The sequence below is a fragment of the Meriones unguiculatus genome, chromosome 6 (assembly GCF_030254825.1).
Source record: "Meriones unguiculatus strain TT.TT164.6M chromosome 6, Bangor_MerUng_6.1, whole genome shotgun sequence".
Lineage (NCBI taxonomy): Eukaryota > Metazoa > Chordata > Mammalia > Rodentia > Muridae > Meriones > Meriones unguiculatus.
Genome location: NC_083354.1, coordinates 134,189,274 through 134,206,028, shown reverse-complemented (window position 1 = coordinate 134,206,028; position 16,755 = coordinate 134,189,274). Strand labels below are relative to the sequence as shown.

Sequence of the window (16,755 nt, the reverse complement as noted above, 5' to 3'; positions counted from 1 at the left end):
TTCTCCACTTCTCTTGGCCCTGCTGGAGCCATCGTTAACCCTGACTGAATTCACTCCCTTGATGAAACTACTAAATCAGTCTTCCCAGAGCCACACACACATTGGCGCCTCCCCCCCTCCTCGCCGCCAGTATGTATCCCCGAAAATGTCATAGTCTTTTCCAGGTTGGCTTGTAACACAGAACAAAAATCATCTTTGTGTGGCTTTCTGTTTTGTTCCCATTAGAGAAAGGATGTTCAATTAATGTTTCCTACTGTCTAAGGAAACTCACCAAAATATTTACAGTTACTGAGTCTGACCAGAAGAACTCTAGGTACATTTCGTTTTCTTTTTAGACAATGAAGCATCTATTAAGCTCACGATCAGTAAAACTTAAAAATGTCTTTTGAGCCAAGTATTCCTAACACTTGAATGATGGAGGAAGGGGGCCTGCTGTGAGTTCCAGGCCAGCTTAGGGCTAGGATGAAACTCTGTCTCCAAAAATGAAACAAAACAAAATTTCTTATACTGCAGAAATACATATTGATCTGATTCCTTTTCTCTTAAAATGTATTGATGTTTTCTGAGAAATAAATCTAAAATTCAGTAAAGCAAATCAGAGGCATCTACAAATTAAATTTTAAGATTACACAATCAAATCAGTTATGCAGCAATATCTGGGATCTGAGCAAAGGCTGTGTACGTGTCACAGTTTTTAAAATGCGAATAACTTGGTAAGAAAGACAAAGAATGACAGAATATTATAAATAATTCTCACATGAGAAAATATCTTGTCCAAATTTCTTTTTTTTTTCTTTTCAGGAAAGAAGTCTTTATATGAGATGATGGTTTGTGTTTTTATCAATTCATTAGCAACACTGCACACAATAAATTATAAAAGCAGTTTCCAGAAATAGTTGAGCTGACCTCTGTATTTACTTCGTGGCAGGAGAGAATCATGTTCCTTGGAACTAAGGACAGAGATGCAAGCCAGCAGTTGGGAGCTGCCTCTGCTGCACTTCTTCTACACTAGCATCTGTGGGCTCACGGTTCCCTGGCACCTGCGAAAGGTGCCTATGAACCACTTCAGCTAGAATAAAGTTCAAAGGGCAAAGATGTGTATCATGTACATTGTTGCTGATGTTGTTCAACACTTATAATACCACGCAACACATGACAGACACTAAAAAGTTTAATGAATAATTTAAGATTGACATTAACATCTAAAAAAGAGAGATAATCAAAGGAAAAGGATACATACATGGTTCTTAGATAAAGGAAAAGGTATTCAAACTTGGAGATAATGAAAGAATTTTAATAAAGATAATAAAACATTTTCACCTAATAAATCATAAGACTATGGTACTTATTAACACTGTGAGTCTTTTGGGAAAATGTGTCCATTTTTACATTTCTTGTGGAAAGATAAACAGTTACAGACCCTTTACAGGGAATTTGGCTCCATGCATAAAAATCACAAATATGTATTTCTCCCTGGCCAGGCAATTCTTCTGGGGTGCTTATCCCACACAAAGATTTACAGAAGAGTGAAGTAATGTACTGTAACTTTACTCTCTGCACTCATGTTTCTAATAGCCGAAGCCTGGCAAAAGCTGAGCACCTATCAGTTAAGGAATAGTAAATAAACAGGGCACGTAGGTGGGACACAAAATGTGCAGCTACAGGAAAGAATGGAGGAGCAGTCTGCTTCACTGCTACACAGTGAAACAAATCAGGTACAAAACAACGTGAGCTCCAATTATTGAATGGACAAAGAAAATTACAAAATGTATTTGCTTCGGTTATATCTGCACAGAGAAAGGGAAACGATACAAGAAAACTTTACAGGTAGTTTCTTTGAGGAAAAGGGTGAGTCACAGGGACATGGAAAGGACACGTATGCATGGCTGCACTTTGTACATTTTGACAACTGGCCTATGTGACTACATCACCCCTCAGGGAACTGCACAAAAACAACAGTCATGGGGTCTTCTCTACAAGTTAGTGATGTAAACAGACTTACAAGGGGAACCAGCAATTCCTTAAAATTTAGCATGTTTCTTTAAATGAACATGCTGACTATGAAAGCATTCAACTAACATCAAGGCTCAGTTCCAAAAGACCTCTCTACACCTTCACTCTATAGGCCTATCTTGAGTTGTATTTCAAAGGATTTCAGCACAGTTAGCATGAGGCTGGCTTGAAAATAAGTTTACAAGTCCTGTAACCTACTGACCACTGCAGATTATATCATGTCCCCATTACCTTAAACTACATCTTTTCATTTACAGTAAATTCTGTGACAAGCAAATAACACAAATCTATGATTATAATGTATGGTGTCTTAGGTAGAAAATATGCATTAAATTTTTAGGTCAGTGATCTCTCTTCTTCACCAGGACATTAAGAAAAGAGGTCTCAAAATCAAAGGTATCTAAGTGACTCAAGAGAATGCTGTCAATGGGGAAAAAGAACAAATGACCTCCACTGCTGACACTGCCCAACCTTCCATCCACACGACTTGGGCCATTAAAAAACTGAGGAAATGAGTCTTACCTTACTTCAGCTGGGGGACGTGGGGAGTAGGGGTTAGCCGAGCAAGCCAGGATTCTGGTGACCGCTCCGGGGTGGTAGGTCTCCAGCACATGAACGGCTGTAGGGTACACCTGTTGCTCAAAAGTAACTTCCACATAGTCCTGGCTCTGAAAACTGGACGGTGTCCTTCTGAATGGCAGGGAAGCACTAGGACACTGATCCCACCATGTTCCGTAAGTTCGAAACACAGCTGTCTGTGTAAAGTCGCCAGAACTTGGGAAGACGTTGGGCACGCCTGCCAAATTCCACATGGTGTATGACAAGCTGTTCTCACTGCCGTAATGGGAACTGAAGTCCACCACCTCTTTGGCGTACTGGACCACCTCCGCATTGAGAGGGGATGTCCGGCTGTTTGACACTATAGTCCTATGGGTGTTCATCATATCTCCTCTTGTAGCTGTCCTGGCTCGGCGCCGCAGGCACATATAATAAAACATGGTCAGAACTGTTAACATGGGGAAGACTGGTGACATCTAGCCGTGAATTATGACGCTTCAAAGGGTCAGGTGTCCTCAGTGAGATGCATGAACGCTGAAGGATGGTCTACAAAATGAATGGCTTGGTAAAATAAAATAATTTAAATAAGAAAAAAAAAGCATGGATACAGCAACAAAGAGGCTTTATCCCCAGTGTCATTGCCCAGAATGAAAGCTGAAAATGAAAGTTTTCACCTATAAATATGAACTCTGGCATAAACAATCTAGCTAATGTAGTTTATAAGAAACTTACATAAATAACTTTATGCTAAAGGGGAAACAAACTGCTGATATAAGGCAACTGAAGACATACAAATCCCGAAGCCGAATTTTATATAAAATAATCACTACTCAAGAAATATCTATCATATCCTTGAACCTTTAAAAGTAAAGTTACTTAAAACATGTCATGAACTGTTAAAACACTACTTTTCCCTCACATCATCTTAGGCACTGACACACTTTCACATTTTAACACACAATCCCCTATTCTGGGCAGAGCAAGCAGCTTTACCTGCTGCGCCAACACCCTGGTTCTATGACTCCCTGTTGGTGATTTTTCTTCTCTCCCAAACACGCTATGTGCAGATTCCACAATATGAGTACACAGTTTTTAAGAAGACAGTTAGTTCAGACCAAGTAAATTAACTGCCTCACATATAACGGATCAACAACTGGTATTTGATTTATACCCTTAGTTACTTGTTAGGGCAGTTCTCAGCTGCCTGAGGCACCTGACTTGTTGCCAGATACTCTTAGGAATCACTTACCCCAGGTAGAACGGTCACGTGACACACATGGGACTTGCAGGAGCTGGCACCCATCCGCTTGTCTGAAACATGCATGCTGCTTTCACCTGCAGGTGCTGAAATGAGACAGCCTGAAACAGAGTTTAAACAAACAATTTTATTTCTAAGTTAGTAAGTCAAATTATCCCAAGACAAGTACATTTACAAAATTTTGACATATTGATAGAAAAGTGATGGGGGGAGAATAAAATAATTTAAAAATAAAACCTTCCAACTAGGCTGTATTTCTCAGAATTTGTAGAAAATCCTGTATTAACAATTTCTTAAAATTTGTTTATCATAATTTGATAAAAATATAACAAACCACATCTAACTGGAAGGTTAAACCTGTAGTTTTGTTTCAAACTATTTCCTATGAGTGAGGAAATGTTTCTGGAGAGCCAAACAGTGTTTTCAAATTTCTGAACTACTCTGTAACCTTCAATAGTCAAGAATAATCCAGGAAGACACTCTTGTTTCAAGCCATCTCTACTAACTTACAATACACACTCATCAAGAAGACCACTGCTTGTCAATGTGAACAAGGAAACTGAATACTTGTTTTGTCCTGGCTCCAGCTTTAAAAAAAAAAAAAAAAAAAATTTAAGTATAGCTCTAGTTCCAAAACTTGATCACTAAGATAACTAGAAAAGATCATCCTGAGTGAGGTAACCCAGAAGCAGAAAGACACACAAGGTATATACTCACTCATAAGTGGATATTAGCCATATTATATAGGATAAACATCCTAAAATCTGTACACCTAAAGAAGCTAAACAACAAGGAGGACCCTAAGGAAGATGCTTAATCCTCACTCAGAAGGGCAAACAGGATAGACACTGGAAGTAGGAGAAAACAAGAAACAGGACAGGAGCCTTCTACAGAGGACCTCTGAAAGACCCTACCCATCAGAGTATCAAAAGAGATTCTGAGACTCACAGCTAAACTTTGGGCAGAGTACAGGGAATCTTACGGAAGAAGAGGGATACAGAAAAGACCTGGAGGGGACAGGAACTGCACAAGAACAATAGAGTGAAAATACCTGGGTCCAGGGGGTCGCGCAGGGACCAATACTCCAACCTAGGACCATGCGTGGAGAGGACCTAGACCCCCTGTTCAAAGTAAGCCCATCGGCTGTTCAGTTTCCAAGTGGGTTCCCTCGTAAGGGGAGCAGGGGCTGTCTCTGACATGAACTCAGTTGCCTTCTCTTTGACCAACCATGTGGGGGTCCAGCCTTCCCAGGCCACAGAGGAACATGATGCAGCCAGCCCTGAAGAGACCTGATAAGCTAGGGTCAGATAAAAGGGGAAGAGGTCATCCCCTATCAGTGGACTAGAGAAGGGACATAGGGGGAGAAGAATGAGGGTGGGTGAGACTGGGAGATGAAGGAGGTGGCTGCAGAAGGGGTACAAAGTTAATAAATTCTAATAAATAAATATATAAATTAAATTAATTTTTAAATAAATAAATACATAATTTAAGTAGAGTTCTAGCTCCAAAACTTGATTACAAAGTATGACCTGTATTCATCCAAACCTCCAGTGGCTGTTTCTGATAAACAAGATGCAACCTACATTCCTTATACGGAGGCTTTCTACAAAGCAGACATCCCTTCTCTGCTAACCTATAAAGCCCAGCTCTAACCTTTGTACTGCACTTCATGTGTGGCATGGCAGCAGCAAACTTAGTCTCTGGAATCAAACGGTCCTGCATTTATCTCAGAAATGCTTTTAGTGGGGAATACACTTCTTTTTTTTTTTATTTTTAATAGTGAATCCAGACAATGCTCTTCATTTCATTTCTTTTTATGTTCATTCACTTTATATCTAGACTGTAGCCCTCTTCCTGCTCCTGCCAGTCCAACCCTCCTTTCCTCCCCCCCCATTGCCTTCTTCTAGACCACAGAAATGGGGAGCCCTCTTCCCCTACCATCTGACCCCAGCCAATCAAGTCTCATCGGGATTCTCTTGCCTGGATTCTCTTCCTCTGTGACCTGGCAAGGCTCGCCCTTTGATCGCTTCCCTCTGGCGGTCTTCATTTCCTAACATGCGGCTTGTCCCACTCTATATTTCAGTATGTGGATAGAGAGGGATGTGGAGCAACACCCAAACTACACAACAGCATCTTCTGCCTCTCTGCGCCACCCCGGTCTAAGCACGCTGATGTGCCATACATGTTCTGTGCCATAGATGCTCTAACCAGTGCGATCATAAAGGGCCAAGCACTAAACAAGCGTAGAGAAGGCACACTTGTGAGAAACAGCAAGTCCAGGCCGGGGACAGGCACCAGGGCTAACCTGGCTCACTGATTACTTTATTAGCCAGAAGAGCTACAACAGAATACCCGGTCCAGCAGAGAGAAAACTACTAATATCTACAAACACAGGCCATGTTTGGAAGGACCTTCAGGAAGCTCAAGTCAGGAAGAATCCTGTCCAGGTCACGCACCAGAAGTCCAGAGATAGGCGTAGTGTCAACTCAATCAGGCACATGCCATGCAGCAGGCCTAACCTCACACCACCTTCAGAGTTTGGAGTTCTACCCACCAGAGTGAAGAAACTGGAAAAGCAAGACTGGTTTCAAACTGGGAACATTTTGGGGCATGGTAGACCCAACTATGAAGCCTCCTTGAAAGGTTATTTCCACAAAGGAAAAAAACCAACCCTTACTGAAGATGCATGCCAGTGAAAAATCAGTCACTACAAAATGAAGCACAAAGGGGTCAGCTAGCTGGTGAAGGCAACAGAGAGGAATCTGCACCCTCAGGACAAGGAAATTGAGAATAACCAGAACAAGACCTTGTAGGCAAAGGCAGTGAAGCATTCAGGAAAGGAGACCATGGGCCATGAGAGGACTTTGGTCAAGTGGCCAGTCAGCACAACCTCAGACATCACCTCCCATTCCAAACTAAGCTCTTTCTGCTTCATTTCTCAAAACCGCTACTCAAAAAGCAATCAGTTTACTGACACCCTGTAAACACTTACAGAACAGGGTACCTTCATTTATGTCAATCCTCACAATCATTTTGGACAAAAAGATGGAGACGAATCATAAAAGCTAAGTTTTGGTTGTTGTTCCACAGCACAAACTTTACAACTGTTGCTCAGCTAGTTTGTACCACTGAAGATTACAGGATAACATAAAAATCAACAAGACTGTCATATAGCAATATTATTTTTGAGCCATGTAAAATTTGCATTGAGGCAACCTATGTAAAATCCAGTGATAGGCCATCTCTGCCAATAAAATGAGCCAATTCAAGCCAAATTAAAGCATAAATACAGGTGCATTGGGGGCAGCTCCCAGGCAGGCTCACTGACCTCTCAGGAAGGGGTCAGTGAGGTCACTGTACAGGAGACACATAAGCAGGAGCGAGGATGCAGAGAGAGAGAGGGAACAAAAATGTCTAGATTACATAGTGAAGAACTTTTTGGGGAGAGGAAGCCCAGCCCCTGGCCTGGGAAGTCCAGGTAGGGACTGAGAGATTCTGGGGAAACCTGGAGGTCAGGTCTGCTTTAGCTAAATAGACACCTCAACCACTTGTCCCGGGTCTGAATCCCAACAACTGAATTATAAATTGTAAAATATGTTGCACTGTCAAGTTTCTTCAGATTAGAAATGTAAAATGGCAATTTTGTTTTCTTCAGTTCTTAATGAAAAGAATCCTTTGTTAATTTTTGTAAAATAAAGCTAAGTATTAATACTACAAGAGTGATTATAAAATGTACCTTTAGAAAGTTTCAAGCTCGTACAAAAAGCAATCGAAAGACTCTCATAGCACATAAAAATATGGCTTTGCAGTTAATAAGCCAAAATTAGTAAGACAGTGGCTGTCAATTTATTTATTGCTTGATTCCAGCTCTTTATCAATACTGATTATGTGGTGGGAAACTGTGGGCCATCAGAGGACCCATCATCACCAACCAAGCAGGAAATCTGTTCAACACAACTTAGTGGGTCCAGAAGTCCAGAGTCTAACAATGGGCAGTCTGTTTTAGAGATCTATAAGTACAGTACAATCTGGAAAGTTTCCTGGCAACAGCTATCTCAAAACTATGCGCACAATAAAGCTCAGGGCACGACTATAGCACAACTCCTTTGACAGGGTGAACTCTGCCATGAAGATGGGTTCGATGGCTCAATGGCCTAGATCTGGTGTGGCCTCAGTCATGCAGACAGTGCAGAGGTCGTGGACTATGAAGTACATGTGACACCTCCCGTAAGGATGAGTTCTGCCAACTGAGAAAGAAAGATAAAGATAAAAGGTCTAGGGAGGGAGATTCTGGGGTAACCGCAGAAGTCTGCAGGATTCAGGTGTGGCCTGGCCCTACAGATAGCACAGATCATCAGGCTATTAACTACAGCAACTCCCAGCCTTCTGGGTAGAAAACAGGTGGAGGCATCCCTTCTGTTAAAGAAGCAAGCCTGTGTGCTCAGCATTCCTGGTCTCCCTAGGGCTTATCAGTGAGCACAAAGACCTCATGTCCTCTACAGGGAACTCCCAGGACATGGAAACCTTCACACAAGCACAATCAAGGAGCCAGAGCGGCGGCCATTATAAGTTGTATCTTACGAATCTCATACTCCTTGGGAAACATCTCGTGTTATACATGGTTTTATTATAATACAGCTTTATTTTCAACCACATCTTCCATATTATAAAATGCTTAATCAAGTTAAATAATACAATTACATGGAAAGTATTGAGAGTACAAAGAGAAATTAAGAGACACAGACAAGGGAGGACATGTGTTTACAAATGAGGCCTGAAATGAGATGGGAGCCAATGAGAAGCAAAGAGTGGGATGTTAGGAGCCATGACGACAGTCTACATCAGGCAGGACAGAGAAAGGAGGGACTTCACAAAATAAATAAATAAATAAATAAATAAAATAAAAAAGTGGCTCCAGAATGATACACAGCCAGAACAATGCAAGAACCTGAAAAACAAGTTTAAAACTCAAAAGTAGATTCTCAACTTGCAGGAAAGTGAAGATCTGGGAAAAGAGAGGCTGCAGGCAATAAAGCATGGCCAGTAGTGAAAGCAGGTCACACAAGATGCTTAAGCCACCCAGAGATGTGCCCCTCAGTGACAGGAGGAAAAGGTGGAGACCAGCCAGCAGCAGTAGCGAAGGCAGCTGCAGGTGGAATGCAGAAACAAGTCATAAAAAGATGCTCATCATTTCTGAATCTGGCTGAAACTTATCAAGAAAAGCAATGTGAGGAAAAGACTTCAGGGTTCAATCTCGAAATCCATGTGAACAAAAGGTCATGAGAGTGAAACTGTATTTGAATGTGGCTCATAGAGCACTCACTCTCAACTAGCTGAATTTGAATGCTTCAACATTCACCCCATCCCCTCTAGGTGTGTACAACAACACACATTCTTATATCTTCTCTGTTTCTCTAGGAACTTCTCTCATCAGCCCCCTTCCTACCTGCTCCTCACTTCCTCCTCAATGATACAGAAAAACAAAATGTTCATGAAAGGGTTGGGCTATGACAGGTACAACAAAGTCAACTCCCTTAGCATCTGTCATCCCCTCCCTTTCTTTTCCAGTCTCCCCAGTGCCCACCCCCACTCGCCCTGTTCTCCCTGCAGACCCGGGGTTCTGCCCGCAACTGCACTGAGTACCCACGGTGTCTCCAAGCGTTCAGCTGAGGTGAGGCAGGGCATGCCTCTTTCTTCTCACCTGAGGTCAGGTTGCGAAGGTGTCTACCATTCATGTTTCACCCTCTCTCAGCCCTGTTTTTCACCTACAAAACGTTCCTTTCCCAAGAGACTGAGTTTCTCAAATTCAGAGCATGTACCCTACTTTTAACTATGCCTGATTTACAGTATGCCAATATGAGCGCAATAAACATTCCTGTTTTATATAAATTTACCACAAAATAATAAACAACTTTAAAATAAACACAAAAATGAAATCAGTAATTCCTCAGGACAAGGTTCATATGAGGGAAAAAAAGTCCATAACTTGATATGAAGAAAAAGGAGGAAAATGGATAATAAAAACCGCAGCACAATAGGAAAGAATCAAATGCATGGACTTCCCTGAAGCTATCCAAGAAGGGATAGTATACATATTGAAATTTTACTGTTCAAAGAGAATAAAAAAGCAGCAACTTCTGTTAGTACAAAGGCAGCCCCTGAATATATAAAAGAGGCTTGACTCTGGCCACAAAGGAACTCTGATTGAAATTAAAGAAAGAGTCATGAAAGATATGATTGGAGAAGTAAAAGACAGCTATTTTCTCAAATAGGAAACAGCTTTAGCACTCCAAATCTGTGCTAAGGCCATGGGCTGATTATGGAGAACTAGAAAAAAATACAAATGTAAAAGTTTTCAGAGAGAGAGGTGGTGGGAGAGAGCAGTAACCTAAGAGCTAAGACCAGGAACAAACCAAGAGGCAAGACTACAGGGGTCAAAGTGAAAAGCAAGGTTAATGCTGCTCTGGAATCAGGTGTGCTATTTATTCAGTAGCAAAGCTCAACAGTTAGCAAGAGCCTCTCTTCCTTCATCATAATCATCTACATGCCTATCCTACATGCTTAAAACATATGGAAAAACATACAGCACAGTAAAAAGATATGAAGATAGTACCTCAAACCTTTCAGTGCCTTTCTTCCTCTAAGTAAACGCTCCAATGAAGCATTTTATTAAGTTATCTGTTAAACTGTAGAGGACAATGGTGGAGAGATGACTCAGTCATTAGGAGTGCATGCCACTCTTGACTGGACTGAAGTTAAGTTGCCAGCACCCATCTCAAGTGATTCACAACCACCTATCACTTCAGTCCTCTTGTGGCCTCCAAGAACACTGCACTTTTGTGCACAAAGCCACACACTGAAACACTCACACACACACACTCACACACACAATATAAAACAATACTTTTTAAATGTCTTAAGAACAAAAATATTTTCTTTAAAAATTTCACCAAGGCCTGCTCTGATTTGGCTCAGTGGCCTCTGACCCTGCTGAAAGGTCAGAGTAAGTTCAGTTGCCAGTCTAAGTACCACAGGAGATATTGGATCCTTTATGGGGTAAAGTCTACTAAAAAAGGTCATCTGAGACAAGGTCTTGAAGAGAATATGGGACCTTCTGTGCTTCCCAACTTCCATGAGGTCAACTGGCCTCCTCTACCACACGCTCTGTCTTGATGTTCTAGGCCACCGATGGCCTAGAGCAACAGGGACAAGTGACCATGACTAGAACCTCTCAGATCCTGACCCAAAATAAACCCTTCCTCTTCTTAAACTGATTCTCAGGTATTTTATTGAAGTGCAAAGCCTGATAAGCACAGGCTCCAATAAAGAATATGTAGGGGAATATTTAAATAGACTTATGGAGAAAAATGACTCCTGTCTGGTTCTAAAGGCGGAGAACACACAATATGGAAAACTTAAAAGAAATGGGAAAATTGTTTTCCAGTTTTCAAGTATAACTAAAAAAGTAAGGATGTGATACAAAGGGCCTGGACTACAGAGTGCTCATCAGAAGTCTGCTGTCTACACAAGATGTGTCTCGGGAGAAAGTGAGGCTGGCATGACCTTGGACTCAACTAAAATGCAGACTCTGCTCTCACTTCTCTTTCTCCAGGTTTCTTTAATAAGCATATGTAAACCTCTAAAACATTTCACCATCAAAGTTTTGTGTAGTTTAGTTAAAAGCATAACCCCCACCACCCCCACGCAGGATTTTTTTTTTTTTTTTTTTTTTTTTTAAGCAAAGCTGAAGGATGAATTGGTTGAAGATCTTCTGGGGAATGGATGTGGAAAGCTTCTTCCCATCCACCATGCTGTCCTGCAGTGAAGGTATTTGTAATGACTAGCTACAAGACAAAGTATCCCACAAATACTACTCAGTACAGTATCTGCACTTAACCTTTTTCTTCAGTGTCACATCATGGACAAGAGTACAGAGGAAAGACCGTGGATGTAGAAGAACCCTGAATTTTTAACACACACACATACAAACACACATCTTTAACTAAAATAGTAAAACCTAGGCACGTAAGGTTGAAGAAGAAGAAGAAAACAGCATCTACAATTGTTAAACCATATTAAGTATAAGCAAATACTAGCTATTCTTTTCTGTATAGCAAAACAGAGTACATTTACTTCATTAAAAAAAAAATGGAAGATTTCAGATATTCTGCCTGGCAAAAAATCATGTTCAATATCATATATCTCTACTAACTAAAATGATGTAATCTTTTAAATTAACTTTGGGTCATATTTTGCATTCCAAGAAAATATATATCCCAAGAATATACGTAATAAATTATATTAAAGAGTGATATGAGTTTTGAGAAAAATACAATCAAGATATTTATATAGCAAAAGCTCTCAGAACCAACATTAAAAGAAGAAGTAAGAACTGAAAAGCTGGCTCAGTGGTTAAGCTGCATCCTGTTCTTCCAAAGGACCTGACTGCAGTGTCCAGTGCCTGCCCCAGGCAGCTCTCAACACCTACAGCTGCAGCTCCAGAGGAAGGTTTGGAAATTGTCTTCTTGCCTCTGCAGGTACCCACACACAGAGGGCACACCCAGAGCCAGCGCGCAAACACATAAACACAAATGAAGATTAGGGAAATAGGGCTGAGGGAAACATTAGTGAGTGGTTTGTCAGGTCTTAATGGCCCAATATGTAACGAGGTATAACATGTTAGAGCAGAGACACTTAAAAATAAACAACGGGTGTGTATGGCACACAACAAAACTTCAAATGACTAGTAAGTAAGTACATATTCACCCTTATCAATAGGCAAAGAAACGCAATATTAAAACAGTAATAAGATAGCATTTTTTTATCCCCAAACCACCAAATATAAAGTGACTATATCTTCTCAGCAGTAACTGTTCAGGTATGTTTCTCCATGTCTCAAACACAACTACACTGGTTTTATAGCAAATGACCTTGGTAGATAAAGAAGTCTCCCTAGGAAGTAACAGCCTACAGGTTTGTTAACTATCCAGGAAAATAACCATTATGTCTCCATCTTCAGCCAAAAAAACAGGCAGATTTACTTGCAGCTCACTAAGAAAGACTCAAGATTCTCCCCCTTTGATACAGTTGACTACAGGTGCTGGTGCCACGTAGCCCTGGTCATAATAGCCTGAGAACAGTACAAAATAACACTGTTTTTGTCTCTGATCCAGGGGCCTCATGCCTTCCAAAATTATCCACATAACCTTGGCTTCCAAGCAGGACACAATCACGAACTGTAACCATTCTTGACAAAGATATGACAAAAGCAGCATTAAGAAGTTTTATATATTTGGTCTTAGAAATCTTTTTAAAAGTTTTTTTTATTTAAATATTTCATTTATGTGCATGAGTATTTTAACTGATAATATGTACACCATGTGCGTGCCTGGTGTCTGCAGGGGTTAGAAGGCATTGGGCCTCCTCAAATTGGAGTTACACATAGTTGTGGGTGCTGGGAACCAAACCTAGGTTTTCTGCAAATGCCAACTCCCTCGCCTCCTTATCAACAGCTGTTTTAAAGGGCACTATGAAAGAATCTCTGCAAAGTTAAAAGTTATAAATACCCTTCCACCTAGCAATTCAATCATTTGCACCAAGAAGATAACCAAGTATGCAAGTACTACAGTAATGTCTCTTGACCACCATGAGATGTTTAAAGATCCTCTGCAGATCATGGATAGCAGAAACTCCTAGGTAGACTATGCTTCTTTCTATACAAACATACTTCCCATACATACATGATGAACTTAGTGGCTGGCTTCTCTTTGACATACTTGGATTTCCAAGCGGCAACATTGACTTAGAAAGGTTACTTGATGATCTGATAACCAAGCCTGTTACTGAATAGTAAGGAGTATATGGTGTGTAGATGGACTAGAAAGATACAGTTCATAAATCAGGAGGGCATGGAGTTTCTTCCCACTACTCAGAATAGTGCATGGCTTAAAACCTACACACTGTTTACCCTCGGGATTTACCACTTAATATCTTCAAACTAAAACTAGTTGAAACCAAGCAAAGAGAAATAGAAAACAAGAAAGGGCTGCTTACACTAGAAAATACCCTGTAATTTCACTTGTAACAGAACTAAATCTGTAGTATCCTAAATATCATGAGAGGATTGGTTAAATGTTAGGTTGCTCCTACAATAATGAACCAAAAAGACCCTTAAAAGGTAAGAAGTCATGTGTATCTATATAAAGAAACAGTCATCCATGATTACTCAGTCGAAGCTGCAGAAAGCTATCCCACAGCAACACACTTACACACACTTTTTATATCTGGAATGAACAAAACACTAAGCAGTGATTATTATTTACACTTCCACTATAACAACACAGGAAATTAATTCCTTTGGGGACATGCTACTGTTGAAACTCAAGGGGTTATCTCAGAGAAGCACTGAGCTTGCCAGGGCTGAACGCAGGCACAGAATGCTGTATATTGCCGCCGAGAAAGGCAGACAGGCTACACTCGTGAAGACAAAATCCCGAGTCAACAGCTGCAGATTGTCAGTCAATCAGCTTCTTTGAGGAGCACTCTACAGAGAGTGAACTGGGTGAGCAATAGAGGGCTCATGTAATGGTGGCCATTAATTCAACAGACCATGAAGGCAAACTTCATTTGTTTTTGAAAAGCTAGCAAGCCGTTTTAGGGGGAAGACCAAGACACAAAGGAATTCAACTGGGTGTGGGGCTGCACGTTCTCACCCTGGCACCCAAGGGCCAGCAGCAACCAGAGCGCTAAGAAAGCCCGGAAAGGACTTCAACTTGCCAACTAAATGTTCACTACAAAAACATTCAGCCATGTTCACAAGAGGCCACATAAGGTTCAAATCCCTACACACAGTAAAGCTGGAGTAGCATGGTGTTAACACAGGAAAGGAGGTCGCTGGAAGCAAGTCAGGGAAGTCTCAAGAATAACCTGGCACAAGGGTCTACCATATACAAGAACTTGTTGGGGTGAAAAAGAACAGAATTCAACAAATCACGATGAAGTCTTTGGGGGGGGGGGAAGGTACAGCATTATTTATCTCACATCAAAATTGATTAAGACAACAAACCAAGCAGGAGGGAGAGGGTGGCTTCATTCACAATTCACATTATAAAAAGCCCAACAGGTTTCCAAAGTTAGACTAGTGGGGACGGCAAATATTAACTCCACCAACACTGGGAAATATGGACTGACATGATAAGACCGGAAAACTTCTATTCAACGACCATATTTGGAAGCAAAACATCAGCAGTAAAGGACACTGTAAGACAGCAGTGAGAGAAGGATCACAATCAATGCATCACCGTGTAAATACAAAAATAAACCATCTTATGTGCTAACCTCTCTGATTTTCAAATCAAAGACAGAACAGGGTTCAAAGGACAAAACGTGGGGCAGGAGTTTTAAAAATTGGAACTCAAGTCTGGAAATAATGCATTTAAATGACTCCTCAGACAGTCTAATAACTGGGCGCCACCAGTTAAGGCTGCGCTTCCACCCAAGAACTTACTCCGAGATGAGCGCGAGGGGCCCTCCACGCAGTACCGTGGAGGATGGGAGTGTGCGAGAGAAGCAGTGTGCCTGCCTTCGGAACTGAGCCCCGAGTGGGCGCGGGGAGCAGCGGGGCAGCCGGGCCTCAGCCCGAGCCGCGGCCTGCCACGGCACGTGACGCCACCCTCGGCCCGTCCAGCTTCCCACTCCTTCGGGGACTGCAGCTAGGATGGGCCCCAGAAGGCTCTGGGTCTAAACACACTTGGGGAAACCGAGGAAATGCCGAGCCGGACCCACAGCAAAACACAGGGACCAGCGGCGGGGCCCACCCTGCCGTGGAAAGAGGGCTGCGGCCTGGCACCGTGTGGACGGGCGGGAGCCCAGGCGGGCTGCGCGGCCGCAGGCCCCGCGGCCGCAGCTCGCCCGAGCGCGCTAGGCCGGGGCAGCGCCGCGGGCGCGCGTGGGCCGAGGGTCGCCTCCCCGCGCTCCCCAGGGCGGCCGCGCCGGCCCCGCCCCGGCCGAAGGGACGTCAGGACCTGGAGAAGGGCGGAAGGAAGAACGCGCCGTACCCCCGCAGGGTCCGGGGCGGGCGAGCGAGGCTTCGCCACAAGCCCGCGGCGTGGGCAGCAGGGGCCACTCCCAGGATCCCGCGCCGCTGCCGCCGCGGCGAGCCCGGCCCAGCGCGACCCGGAAGGAAGACCGAGGCCGCGGGGCGGGGCGGGGCGGGGCCTGGCAAGGCGGGGCCTGGGCGGGGCGGGGCCAAGGCCCGGGGAGCTGCTGCTGCCTGGTAGTCGAGCTGCTTAGCAAAGCCAGGCGTGGTCTATAAATGGCCTGTTTGCTCCGGAGCTGGCGGGAATTGCAAACGTTCACCGTGCTCGTCCCTCCCAGGAGAGCCCTCCAGGAGTGCTGTAGTTCTGCTGGGCTTCTTCGTACTTCGTACTTAACTCAGGTATTATGCAAAAGGCACGTCGGCGTAGGAGCAGTGGAATCTATGTTTTAAATTCTCTGCCGGCACAATCCACCAATTAATTAACAAACTCTTCAGCCCCGGAAACAAACCTCACATGCAGGCTAATATTCACCCGAACATCCGCAAGCCCATGACTGCTACCTCTGATGAAGATGCTGCCAAGGGTCTCCTTAGCCATTTCATTTCTTTTTCAGATGAGCCTTTCTTTTGTTGTCATATTTGTGTTTTCACAAGGTTTCAATTAATGAAAAACTTTTTAATGATTGGTTTTAATTTTTTATTATTATCTCCCACCCCCATTCTCTGTGTGTGTGTCTGTGTGTGTGTGTTTGTGTGTCCCGCACTTGTGCACACATGTGCTTAGGTGCCATGGAGGCCCAGAGAACAGATACTCTGGAGTTGGAATTTCAGGCAGTTGTGAACTACCAGATGTGAGTACTAGGAAAAGAACAGGTTCTCTCCAACCCTA

General features: G+C 42.8%; 1 protein-coding gene across 7 annotated transcripts in view; it reads right to left on the bottom strand.

The window, feature by feature from the left end:
- Positions 1-16,018, bottom strand: part of Fbxl4 (F-box and leucine rich repeat protein 4) — a 71,134-nt gene extending 55,116 nt beyond the window's left edge. The window contains exons 1-3 of one of the 7 annotated variants that reach the window (XM_021661629.2): positions 15,886-16,018; positions 3,821-3,930; positions 2,536-3,132 (exon numbers count right to left, since the gene is read on the bottom strand). In XM_021661629.2, the coding sequence (XP_021517304.1) occupies positions 2,536-3,047 (512 nt within the window). In that variant the 5' untranslated portion in view covers positions 3,048-3,132; positions 3,821-3,930; positions 15,886-16,018. Of the gene's footprint in view, positions 1-2,535; positions 3,133-3,820; positions 3,931-15,335; positions 15,733-15,852 lie in introns of those variants that run through there. The other 6 variants (XM_021661627.2, XM_060386063.1, XM_060386060.1 and 3 more) reach the window with 6 other exon arrangements.
- Positions 16,019-16,755: the final 737 nt, after the last annotated feature.